General features: G+C 38.8%; 1 protein-coding gene across 5 annotated transcripts in view; it reads left to right on the top strand.

Annotated features, from left to right (window-relative positions):
- UTRN (utrophin) overlaps positions 1–13,504 on the top strand; it is a 576,172-nt gene extending 562,668 nt beyond the window's left edge. For all 5 annotated transcript variants that reach the window (XM_039528635.1, XM_039528634.1, XM_039528636.1 and 2 more), the window contains 3 exons: positions 1,271–1,357; positions 10,111–10,133; positions 11,280–13,504. In XM_039528635.1, the coding sequence (XP_039384569.1) occupies positions 1,271–1,357; positions 10,111–10,133; positions 11,280–11,288 (119 nt within the window). In that variant the 3' untranslated portion in view covers positions 11,289–13,504. The remainder of the gene's footprint in view (positions 1–1,270; positions 1,358–10,110; positions 10,134–11,279) is intronic.
- Positions 13,505–14,005: the final 501 nt, after the last annotated feature.

Here is a 14,005-nt window from a genome sequence, read left to right as displayed (position 1 = left end):
TCAGTGGGACTTAAGATATGCAGGCCCTCTGCACAGGGGTGAATCTTACCCTAAATGGGTATTTTAAACCTTACTCTATTGGAACCTCAGTAATTTGCACCAATGCCTGGGAAAACCTTTGCAGATAAACACTAAAAAACAAGACTAATGCATCATACTTTGTTCCATCAACATACTTTATTCATGTATTTTAACCGTTGATGTACATTTTAATTACCATAATATTATATAGATGTAGTACTACATAGTGTTTTGTAAAAGTAATGGAGCTATACTACTACAGGACTATGGGTCCAGTTCAGGACAGCACCGAAGCACATGCTTAAATCCATCAGTACTAGGACAACACTTAATTCAAATTCACATTGACTTCAGTTGAACTTAAGCACGAGCTTAAAGCCCTTAATAGGGTTAAACTCTTGACTCAAGGCCTCAGTGATTAAATCTTTGCTAAGAGGGGAGAAACCACCACTCCTTGTGTGCAAATCATTGAACTATGGATAATCTGATTCCAATGCAATGGAAACGATTTAAAAAAATATATTGATTTTTGTTTTTCATACTAAGGCATTTTCTCTCAGTATTGGCATAAAAATGTAAATGTGATATGGAACTTTTGTCATGCTGTTTTCATGAATTGATAGATTTATATATGATGCTTTGTAATAACACTGCCAAAAGTGAAGCAAACAGATTTCCCTAATCATTTCATTGGCTGAATTTAACAAGCCCTTTAAGAAACAAGCAAGCAAATGGCCTGAAAAACATTTGCACTGATGGGCTTGCTGATGCATATTGAACAAAGACTATCTGGAAGATAAATGTTTTTTGAAAAATCTCAGATTTGTTTGGTTTGGAAATGACATGACAAATTGTTTGAAAATAGAGCAGAATATCAAATGTGCAGCTGCCAAATATGCTTAACAAGATGAGAGAATAATTTATTTATTTTATCAGTAAGTTCTTACATTCTGCTTCATGTGAGCAATTTCCTTTGGTTAAATCTCAGGAACAGTGGCTAAGCCTTAATAATAGAAAAATGAGATTAATCGTTAATTGATAATTGAACTTCCACCTCCCCTCCTAAGCCTGGCAATTATTAATGAGCAATTCCTGCACATTACATTACAAATGCTTCAAGTAGGGGGTTTCAGTTTAAATATAAAAGTCCATTTAGCCAGTAGGTTAGATGAGAATGACTTTCAGAATCTACTGTCTTTTTTTTTTTTCCTTATTAAATTCATTGCTCATCTTGTTTTCATATCTGCAGATGACTTGTTAGGCCCACCTCATGATACAAGCACAGATCTAACAGATGTTATGGAACAAATCAACAGCACATTTCCTACTTGCTGCTGTAAGTGTTAAGTATAATGAAATCTGTCTCCCTCTTCCCTCCCCTGCCCCACCTCCCATTGTGTCTTTCTCCTTTTCGTTCTCTGGAAACTTAACGCACAGCAGTATAGATATGAGACTGAAGCTTATTTGCAAATAAGTCATACGCAGAATATTGACCCCAAAAAATGAAGCTTAACTCTGATAAGAATGTTTCCCAAGATGTGATGGCTGTGTAATCCTGTTCTTTGAAACTGTTTAACATACATAGCGAGTGATAAAATGGAGGCCAAATGAAATCATAGTCATCTTGTGTTTAAAAAAGAAAAAATATTCACTCTAATGTGGCCTACTTTAAGAAAAGCACATTGCTTCAAACAGGATCTTCATTTGTGTCTAGAAGAAATGGAGAGTCTCTGCTGATGTAAATAGAGTTATGCTCACTTATACCAGCAGTAAATGTAGCCCCTGGAATTCTGGGTGCCAGTGATTGAATTTAGTGAGAGTTGGGGGAAAATAGGAGCTGCAGGATTGGCTCCTTCACCACACCACTGACCTCCCAGCAGGGCCGGCCCTAGACCCAAGCGCGCGCTTGGGGCGGCGTCCCAGCGGGAGGGTGGCAGGCGGCTCCAGCGGACCTCCCGCAGGCATGCCTGCGGAAGGTCCGCTGGGACTGCGGCTCCGGTAGACCTCCCGCAGACGTGCCTGCGGAGGGGCCTCTGGTCCCGCGGCTCCGGTGGAGCATCCACAGGCACGTCTGCGGGAGGTCCACCGGAGCCACCAGACCGGTGACCGCTAGAGCGCCCCCCGCGGCGTGCCGCCGTGCTTGGGGCGGCGGAAATCCTAGAGCCTCCCCTGCCTCCCAGATCAGGAATCTGTGCAATTTTCTAGGCAGTGACTCCTCCTGATCAGGGGAACACCAACCTTACATTGTACTTGCCCACAAGAAATGAACATGTTAATACCCAGCACCTCCCTGCTTTAATTCACAGGCAATTAAAATATAACCAGCATCAATTAAAATATCTTCAAATAGATCAAATATAACTATATAAAATATTGAGACACACACATCAGGCATTGCCTCCTGAGCCTGACCAGATTGACCCACTTAAATTCACCCAGTGAGAGCACCCTTTGGGGATGGCTTTTCAGCATCGAGGGGTGAGGCTCGGTTGCCTTATTGGAATGCCTTCCCCCATGCCCATAGAAAAGACACTCTGTTGACATGCAGGAAAGGCATGGAGACTGGACCAGCCATGGAGAGAAGTACAAAGGGTTGGGGACGGAGAGAGAATTATGGTCTCTCTCTTCCAATGCTGTGAAGGCTCCCTAGAAAAGATTATACAGCTGGAGGTACCTCAGACATCTGTGAGCGCTTTACAGCAATTAATACATGTATCTGCTGACCTCTCTTCCTATTGAGTGTTGATGCATTCTCTATTCACACAAGATTGAATCGCTTTGGTTCTGCCAGCATTTTGTATATGCTATTGTTCCTAGCAGTGGGATGTTGCAGGGAGCTTGTGTTTATAATATGTAACAAATTTGTTTTCAGTATTAGCTAAGCAAGAGCAAAAACATCCATAAACACTTGAAAGCTCTGGTGTTCAATAGTGTCTTTGTAAAGCTTTGTTTTTAATGTCCACAAAAAAAAACATTGAGGGCTTTTTGTCTCTTATCCCTGCCAAAGAAGTCAGCTATTTGCTCACTGTTGTATTCTGTTTCCCAAACTCTACTGAACCCTATTAAAACACTTCCTTTATCTCTCCTACACACTTTGCGTATCTTTGAAGCATTGCATCAGAGAAAATACATTTTACACATTTTTGAGAAAGCAAATTAGTATCTTGCAAAACATGGCTTGTTTCAACAGTCCCCTGAGGTCCTGAGTTAATGCTAGATTCCTGGCCACTATAGTGCATGTTAAGGGCCTAATTCTGAGAGGTGCTGTGCTCCAGGAACTCTCACTGAAGTCAGTCGGTAGTGCTGGTGCTCAGCGCTGCTCAGATTTGGCCATAAGACTGTTTCTTTGTCACTGCAGTGAATGGAAAATGCAAAGAAAAAGTATCCCCTCCTCCCATGTTTTTTATTTTGTGAAGGCCTGTAATGCAATGGTGAAAGCAATATGGGGTTAGATCATGGTTGGACATGCTCAGATCCACAGGGAATGGAAGGTTCTTCAGCTCCCTTGCATTCCTGTTCTAGAGACAGCCATAATCCCACTCTGTGCTTTCCCTAAACAGGAGTGGAAGAATCTACTGCCCACAGCAACTCTAAACTCCATGCCCTTTCTACCTTGGGGAGTGGTACTGAGCTTGTAATAGTGGTTCTGCATCCTATTAAAGGGTGCCCTCAGCCCCACCTCTGATGAGAGTTTCCCTAGCACCACCAGAGCATTCCTCACAGAGTTAGCCACAGTCCTTCCAGCTGATGTGATCCCTTCCTGTTGTCCCCCACATCCCCCTCGCCCCTCCCCCAAATGCAGGATGCTGTTAGTCACAATATAACTCCTGGGCTTTACTAATGGTAATGTCAGCCACTTTTGCCAAAGTCTCACCAGTAACCATTGCAAACTAGTGCTGGTAGCTCAAAATAGAATTTCCTTTGAGAAATTCACTTTGAGAAATTCCTTCACTGCAGCCCAATCAGATGTGCCTTTTTATGTTCCCCTTTCATGAAGCTAGAGTAGCCCCACTTACATTAAACTTTACACCTGCTGTTTTATTTATAAACCTTATTTTAGGTCTCTATCTCACTCATTTAAAAGTATATCAGGCTAAGATTTGGTTTCTGAGAGGTAAACGCTAATTATTTTGCTCAACAGTGCAAAATGGTTATGTTGTGGTTCTTAAATACTGAGTAATCAAAAAGTTTGGAGCAGATTCAAATAAGTTGTGGGAGAGAGAGGTTTAAGACCATTCTAAGTGTAAAGTAGTGTTCAGTTTTAAAAATTGAAGCTTAGTAAAATATTCATCCTCATTAAGGAGTTTGGTTTCTTCTGCTAGTTGGGGGAGAAGGGGTCAGATCAAGAGGGCAGGTAATTTAATGTTGAAACACATCTAATGTGTGTTGTTCAGTGTGTGTTCCAGAATAACTTCTGCTATAAATGTTGGATGATGAGTTCTACTTATGATAAAAGTATATGGGGGCTGTGTGCACATTTGATGAGTTGCATTGTCTCTTACAGCCATTAATGACAGCAATGGGTGAACTGTAATGGCTTATTTTGCTGTTCTGTTGGGATGTCAGCTGTGAAACTGTCTATGAATCATAACAGTTCAATTGATTATGAACTGATGCCCTCTTTTCCTCCCCTTGCTAATCCTGGTGAGGGAGGACCCAAGGGAGAGGGGGAACACTTGCCCTGCTCCCTTGCATCCAAATGAGCAAAGTAGTTGTTCTTCCAGGACCCCTCTGTCTTTCCTCTTACACCTTAATTGTGCTCTTCAACTGCCCGGCAATTAATATAATTAGTTATTTATAGTGCTTTGAACTTCGCAGTCAAAACATATAAGTGCTAATTATTTCTTATTCATTATTGTTATGGCAATTTCTAAGAATCCCAAACATGGATTAGGGCTCCATTGTGGTAGGCATTGTGCAGACAATTAGCACGGAAGCAGGACCTCCCTCAGGGAGCTTACTTTCTAGGATTTAAGATTAGGGCTATCAAGTGATTTTAAAAAATTAATCAAGATTAATCGAATATTAAACAATAATAGAATACCATTTATTTAAATATTTTTGGATGTTTTCTACATTTTAAAATATATTGATTTCAGTTACAACACAGAATACAAAGTGTACAGCACTTGCTTTATATTTTTTATTACAAATATTTGCACTGTAAAAACCAAAAGAAATAGTATTTTTCAGTTCTGCTAATACAAGTACTGTAGTGCAATCTCTTTATCATGAATGTTGAAATTACAAATATAGAATTATGTACAAAAAACACTGCATTCAAAAATAAAACAATGTAAAACTTTAGCGCCTAGAGGTCCACTCAGTTCTAGTTCTTGTTCAGCCAATCACTCAGACAAACAAGTTTGTTTACATTTGCAGGAGATAATGCTGCCCGCCTCTTGTTTAGTGTCACCTGAAAGTAAAAACAGGCGTTCGGCTGGCATTGTGGTAGCTGATGTTACAAGATATTTACATGCCAGATGCACTAAAGATTCATATGTCCCTTCATTCTTTGACCACCGTTCAGAGGACATGCATCCATGCTGATGATGGGTTCTGCTTGATGATAATCCAAAGCAGTGCAGACTGACGTATATTCATTTTCATCATCTGAGTCAGATGCCACCAACAAAAGGTTGATTTTCTTTTTGGTAGTTCGGGTTCTATAGTCTCCACATCGGAGTGTTGCTCTTTTTAAGACTTCTGAAAGCATGCTCCACACCCCATCCCTCTCCGATTTTGGAAGGCACTTCAGATTTTTAAAGCTACAGCACTCAACCCAAGGTATCTTTAGAAATCTCACATTGGTACCTTTTTTGCGTTTTGTTAAATCTGCAGCGAAAGTGTTCTTAAATCGAACAACATGTGGGGGGTCATCATCTGCGACTGCTATAACATGAAATATATGGCAGAATGCAGGTAAAATAGAGTCAGAGACATACAATTCTCCCCCAAGGAGTTCAGTCACAAATGTATTAATGTATTTTTTTTTTAACGAGCATCATCACCATAGAAGCATGTCCTCTGGAATGGTGGCTGAAGCATGAAGGGGCCTATGAATGTTTAACATATCTGGCACGTAAATACCTTGCAATGCTGGCTACAAAAGTGCCATGCAAAAGCCTGTTCTCACTTTCAGGTGACATTGTAAATAAGAAGTGGGCAGCATTATCTCTTTAAATGTAAACAAACTTTGCCACTGCTTGCATCCAAAAGAAGTGTATTCACACCCACTCAGCTGCAAAAAAAAAAACTTCTTAGTCTGCCACAGGATTCTTCTTTCTTTGCTTGTTTGTCTTAGCAATTTGGCTGAACAAGAAGTAGGACTGAGTGGAATTGTAGGCTCTAAAGTTTTACATTGTTTTGTTTTTGAGTGCAGTTATGTAACCAAAAAAAAAAATCTACATTTATAAGTTACACTTTCATGATAGAGATTGCATTACAGTACTTGCATGAGCTGAATTGAAAAATACTATTTTATCATTTTTACAGTGCAAATATTTGTAATAAAAATAATATAAAGTGATCACTGTACATTTTGTATTCTGTGTTGTAATTGAAATGAATATATTTGAAAATGCAGAACAGCATCCACAAATATTTAATAAATTTCAATTAGTATTCTATTGTTTAACAGTGCGATTAATTGCGATTAATTTTTTAATCTCAAATATTTTTTTAGTTAATCGTATGAGTTAACTGTGACTAATTGACAGCCCTAAATAAGATATTTACTAATAGTACAGGTATTGTTGTCATTCCTTAACTCAATTTGTTGTGGCTGAGTATTTCAGCATGTGAGATGAGGCACTATTGTAGAATGAGATAAGACAACCTTCTGTCATTTTGTAAGAGTGTAATGTTAGAGTACAGCCAGTTTTTAATTTGTAATTTCCCTGAGTTAAAGACTCAATGAGGAGCCTGGGAGCAAATTCATGATAGGTTTTATTTTTTTGAAACTGCAGCTAATGGAAGTACGGTCCCTCAGAAGGCCTTCTGTAGTGAAATCTTACAATCCAAAATATAATCTGTTGGAAAAGCTTTGTATGTTGTAATGACATTAACTGGTCCATGGGACTATAATAAGGGTCCATTATCCTCAACAGATACAATGCTTTTGACCTTTTTCTGGAGTCAGAAAAACATTTGTTTTGTTTTTTTCCCCAGACTAGCTGTACAGGAGGAAAATTAACTATGAAAAATAAGAATTCTTCCTCGAGTGTTTGCTCATATCTATTCAGTTCTAGGTGTGTGCGCGCCCACATGCACATTTGCCTTAGCAGTATCTGTAGGGCCGGTTGTGGTGTCCTCTGGAGTCCTGCACTCATGCATCAGTATATCAGGTGCTGCCAGCCCTACGCCCTTTCAGTTCCTTCTTGCTGCCCCAGAGCACCTCTCTCCCTTGCTCTGCAAGTGGTCAGCGGTTTCCTTCTTCACTTTGTGTATTATAGCTGTAAATAGTTTTGTTTACTGTAGTTAGTTAGTGAAGTATCTGTTAAGCACTGTAATTAGTAAGTTAGGGGCCAGGCGGGGCATGCCCTGGTCTCTTGGTTTGAAGCCCCGGGCTGACTGTAACAGGCCTATGCCTGTTAGTGACCTCCAAGGCAGCTGCCTGAAGTGCTCGAGAGAATCGCATGTAACAGAAAGATAGGTAACTGGCAGGGCCACCCAGAGGATTCAAGTGGCCTGGGGCAAAGCAATTTTGGGGGCCCCTTCCATAAAAAAAAAGTTGCAATACTATAGAATACTATATTCTTGTGGGGGCCCTTGCAGGACCTGGGGCAAATTGCCCCACTTCTTCCCCCTCCCCCCCGCCTCTGGGTGGCCCTGATAACTGTGTTTTCCCTCTGGGAAAGGGAGGCTCTCTGCTGCTGAAAGCAGATAAAAATATCCAGGTTTTTTTGTTTTTTAGAGGTGGGAAGATGTTCTATTGTGTATTCTACCACCATTTTTTTCTTTGGTCTCCTGGATCGGGTTTCATATAATTAGAGCTCAAGTTAGAGGGCTTTTTATGACAAAAGAATGTCAGGTAACATACCTCTTTAATAACCATTTCATAAAGGTATATAGACCATGACCACTACTGGAGGATTTATTGCAGCAAGCAAGAATTGAGTTCCTCCAGACTAAAGCAGATTCCCCAACCTACTATAACTAATGGGAGCCTTGTAATAGTGTGTTACTAGCCCAGCTCGAAGTCCTTTGTGCTTTACAAAGTTGAATCGACATTGCTTACGTGGACTGAATGTACACGATGCTTCAGCAATCCCATCCTTTCAGTAATGTGGGGTATTAAATATCTTCTGCACTAACTGCCACCAAGTCTGCTTCTATGAGGTATTGAACATCTCCTACAAGTTGCTCAATGCCACCACTTTCCTGTAACTTCACTGGGAATTGAGGGCCCTTAGGCCCAGAACCACAGGATTTAGGGGCCTAATTCTCACTTTAGGTACCTAGATGCAAAGTCTAGATACCTTGACATGCTCAAAACCCCTACTAAGCTGCTGTCTAACCCTAGATGTTCCTAAAAATCCCATGGTGCCTAAATTTACACTGTTAAAGTCCCCTACGTGCCTACATTTCCACTGCTGGGCATGTGCACTGCTGCCTCACCCATCAGCATAGGTTAAGTTGTGCTGCTGTAAGCTCTCTAGTATAGAGATAGCATTTATTTTCACAAAACCTCTGTGAGATAGGAAAGTGCTGTTATCCCAGTGTTACAAATGGGGAGCTGAGGCACAGAGAGCCTAAGCAACTAGCACAAGATCACCAGGAAGTCTGTGGCAGATCAGGGAATTGACCTCAGGTCTCCCAAGTCCTAGGCTCGTGCCATAACCACTGGACTATCCTCACTCTTGGTAGAGCATTCTGTTTTTATTGGCTATCTAGTTTTGTGAAATGCCCATGTTGGTATGAAGTGTGCTCTGTACTAGTACACTGATGTGTTACACAGGAGCACAGGCCTGTATATACATCTGTGATAGACCAGTATCTTTAAAATAGATAAATACAAAGAGACCGAAGAGGGTGCAGTTTAGCCACAACCTCTGGCTTAACACTTGAGTTTACTAGCATGTACCAAAGAGGGGAAGTTGGTGAATACAGTCTGTTCCAATATGTTACAGCCAAAGGGGTAGCTAGAGATTTTAATGACGCTTACTTATTAACCTTTGACGTGTAACCTTATTGACGTGCTGCTAAACAGTTTTTATGAAAACACCACTGAGATTTCTCCCCCCCACCCCATTTCATTTTGGCTGTTTGTTCTCTAGCAATTTCTAAAAGGCTTCCTGAAATGCATTCAGTTTAATGAAGTAAATACCTGGGGTTAGCCGTGGAATATAGCTAACTGCATATTTGCCAAGGATATTTCACAGTGTTTATTTGTGTGTTTGTTTGTGTGCTGCTTTCCCTCCCACACCCTGACCTTTACTCTTTCTCCTACGCTGTTGAGTCTCTCACTGTCCTTCATTAATATGCTTTGTAAGTCTTGCTAAATAGAGCACTGGCTCGTCTGTTAAAATGTATCCAAAGAAAATCAATTGGAAAAAAATATTGTGGAACTTAACAGAGAGAGCATTAGCATAACATACCATTAGCATAACCCTAAGGAAGTTAGTGTACAAGTCCATATAGCCTTTGATTCCTAAGGGATGATCATCAGTTGTTGTTATAGTTGCACTCATAATGAGCTATGAGTTATCCACATAGTTAACACAATATTTATAATATTTATATTATTACTCTTAACTGAATCCAGATTGCTCTAGAATGACTCACATTTATCGTTCACACTACTGTAATGCAGCAATCTTAAATATTGTATAGATATATGACACAAAGTGTTAACTGTCAGCAACTCAGATGCTCATTGTTTACAATGATGTGATAAATTAGACTAATTATGATGCTAAGAAAATTATGCCTTGGCCGTCAAAGCGCCATTCAGCTCTTTTATATTTTATGAAGTTCAAATATGAAATTTTCCTCTCCTTGTGTTGCAGATATTCTCTGAATACAATAATATTTAATTCTCACACTATTCTGTACTTTTGTATTTTAACTTTTTTTTTTTTTTCACAGCAAGTCTCACGGGCAGACCGCAGGTATGGTACATGGTGCAGTCTTTCAGTAGTGCTAATGTAATAAAGGCAGAAGAGCTCCTTTGGTTTTGTAACAAATTATTGGCTTTCAGGTATACACATTCGGCTGACAAAAACAAAGCAAACTAGTTTGATTTAAATGCTACTGATCTTTTGTATCAGTAAGTCAAAAAAGGTAATTCAAAAATAGATGGCACTTTTTTTCTTGGATGGAATGTTTGCTAATAAAACTTCAGTAATTCCTGTTATAAATTGCAGAAACATAACAAAAATAGCATATGCTGTAAATATATATACTAAATATATGAGAAAGTAATACCATATGTCTATAAATAACAGAAATAGTCTAGTTTTCATGGCTTCTCCCAAATTATCATCATTTCTGAAGGGGATAAATTAAATTGTGACTTACAGTCAATGACTAAATAACTTGGGGCTGCAGTCCCTTTAATTCCCCCCCCCCTCCGTAGTTTAACTTGCATGGTTTTCCATAGAAGAACCTTACTTTTTAACAGGCTTTTGGAGGACTTTAAACATGCCCCGTGAGTTCTCTGATGAAAGTTCCACACCCCCAGTTTTTGTAGAGATACAGTATGGTAAGAAGATGGCCAGACTTACAAATCTGTCACTCCACAATTTCCACACCCATTGGAGAAGGGGTGCTATTCCTTGAGTACAGGAAGTAGCCTAGCTCCAGACCTTGGAAGCAAGTATCCCAGCCTAGTGGATTGAGCATGAAGCTAGAAGCTCTGTGTTAATTCCAGCTCCGCCACTGACTCACTATAAGGCTTGGACAAGGCACTTCCCTGTATAAATGCTAAGCATTATCATCTGTGGTTCTAATACTCAGGAGGCCCACACATTTTCTGTGGCCCATCTTTGGCCCAGATTCAGAGATTCAGCAAGAATTTAAATGGTAAATTGCTAAAATTGTTAAAGAACTTAGCACAAAGCACTTTAAAAGGCTTATTTTTAGCATGTGCTTATAGTTAAACCAGGACAAGTGTTTTGCTGAATCCAGAGCCTATAAGCCTAAAACTTGGAATACTCCATTTATTTTAAATTACCTCAAAATTTCGTATTTGCACTCTGTCATGGGTGTTCAGGGCACTGCGCTGTGTATGTGACATTTATTTCTCATCACTATAGGCAATGTGAAGTACTCATTTGGAAGGCAACCGACACTTCCTGACCTGCAGTATGGCCCTTTTCTACAAATGCCAATCACAAGTTCTGCTTAGTCAGAAGACTGCATGGGACCTTGGAACATGCTGTTCAGCTCTGATTGTGTGTTCTACTTGAAATAGTAAAACACTGAATACCCAAAGATGAGGAAGTTGTGTTTTTATATTATGTTCTTTTTTTCTTCTTCTTCTTCTTTTTCTTCCCTTTCTATGCAACTGTAAATTAATGAATAGTGCAGTATTTGGAAATGATTATACATTTATCATTGATTTGTATAAATATATAGCATTGGGAAAGGGGGCGGGGGGCTTTATATACATTCTTTTTAATAACAGTAAAGAGAACTGCATAGAGTTTGGAGCAAAATGTTACATTTATACATTCCTTTCAGTTCTTTGCATTTACATTGCAGAAACATTTATTTTCTGACACACTTGCTGTTCTGTACAGGTTATTTATAATTGTGTCAGTCATCTAACCAGATAGATTTCTGAAGACCCTTCAGTTGTCTCCAAGATTGGCAAAATAACAAGTTCACAATTATTATTTAACAAAAAAAATCACATTGGCAACGTGTGAAGGCTAAGCTCCATTTAACAATTGTAGACCCTCTTTTAAAATTACAATAATAAGTGCTATGCACCAAAAGGGCATTTCTAGATTTTATATTGTCTAATAGGGCTTTTTTGTTTTGTTTTTTGTTTTTAGGATTTATTTCAACTCAGAAATCAGGCGATAGCTACATAAAGACTTAACAATATTTTAAGTTGTTTTAATAAGATCTCTCTAACTAAATGCAGTTTTATTTTCCCCCAGAGACAAAGCTTTGTGCTTCCAAGTTGTGCCAAACATTTTTTTAAAGCCTTGATTCTCCAGTTTAGAAAGTAAAGACCAGTTACCAGGGATCTTATACATAAGATCTGAACGTACACACACTTTTTTTTTTATTCCTTTTGGAAATATCTAATAAATTAAGAAGCCCTCTCCAATAATATCAGGGCTGGAGCATTTTCTTTAAACCAGTTCAGGGCACCTGGGCATTTTCATTCAGTCTTGCTCTTTATTTTTGAAAAGCTAATTTGTTGTTCATTTATTTATGTGCTTAAGGTAGGGATAATTTTGGGAAGGTTGTGTCACTGATTTGTGATACAAATATTCAAATTAGTAATTGGGTGATGGGTTCTGCTGCCTTCACTGTTGAGTTTACAGTGTTGCATGGACACTTGCTTTAATTTCAGAACACATATCTGATTGGTAAATGGCATGCAATAATCAATTTTCAGATATAATGAGAGGAAACAAATTCGTATCCTAAAATGTTGTTGAAGAAAAATCTCTGGTCTTGGAAAAACCTACAAATTGGGTAATTCTATTGATACTGATTCTAGAGGTTATGCAGGTAAAACATCAGGATTTGTTAATACCTGATTATCTTCACTGAGGTTGTACCTACCAGAATGTCCTACATTCATAATTTTCACTCACCAGTGTATGCTTAAGGCATGGTCTGAGCACAGGTTCTAATCCTGACTCTGATGTGGATTCTATCTGAAGCCGTGGGCAAGGAATTTAACCATTCTGCCTCAGTTTCCCCATCTGTAAAATGGGATGATAATACGTACCTACCTCTCAGAGGTGTTGCGAGGCTTAATTAGCTAGTGTCTATAAAGTGCTTTGAAGATTAAAAGTGCTATATAAATAAGTATTATTATTTTTGGATGGGGGAATGGAGGAATTGTCAAGGTGGGAAGGGGAGAGACTGGCTGTTATAGGATTCCTTCATCTAGGAAAAAATATATTTTAGTAGAGTTATTTTGAGAAGGAAAATAGTTTTACAGGAGAGGAAAAGCCATGACCGCCTTTCTACCTCAGACCCATCTTTGTGAGTAGTATTGAAAATAGCTTTATGCTCTGTTCTCTCCAAGGTATTTTTGTTTTTACCAGGCCACATCATATCAAAGCAAGAAATCCTTTAAAAAAATTCCCTGAATTGAAAAGGTCTCAGTAGTCAATTTGGTGGCTTTTTTGTTCTGACTGTGAAAGGTTATGTATAAAATTGTTTTTCTGCCTGTGTTTGTATGCAAGCTATGTCCTCTACTCTGCTGCAAAGTAAAAGCTACTTAAAACACTACATTGTAACATTCTTCCTCTGACATAATAATAAATAAAAGGAATATATTGCAGTAACATTGAGAAAAAGTATGGCATTCTTTTGAGTTTTGTGATAGAGAATGATCACACCTCTCTCTTCTAATCTGGATACATATTATACATTTCATTTGGAATAAAATTAATTTTAACACAAGATTGCTTTGATATTCCTCAGCTCAGAAGTATACCACATTTTAAAAACTATTCCCGTGGGATAGCATTTCAGGCTTCAAGGTACATTTATGAAAACAACATATGGGGGGAAAATAACAAATCTGTGCATATTCTTCTGCAATTTTCCTTCCTTGGTGACATAGACACTATGCAATCCTTCTCTGCTGTGTGACAGATTTACATTTAAACAACCAAGCAATTAACTGCTTGCTATAAGGAAAAAAAAAAGTGTACTGTATATATTACAAATAATATGTGAATACCGCGTTGAACATTGGAGTCACAAATTAATTTCCCAGTTTCATTGGAATTCAGTCCTTCAGTTCAAATACATCCTTGTTTATTCAATCAAAAAACACATATTT

The sequence above is a fragment of the Mauremys reevesii genome, linkage group 3 (assembly GCF_016161935.1).
Source record: "Mauremys reevesii isolate NIE-2019 linkage group 3, ASM1616193v1, whole genome shotgun sequence".
NCBI classification, from domain to species: domain Eukaryota; kingdom Metazoa; phylum Chordata; order Testudines; family Geoemydidae; genus Mauremys; species Mauremys reevesii.
This window is presented reverse-complemented; position numbering and strand designations above follow the sequence as displayed.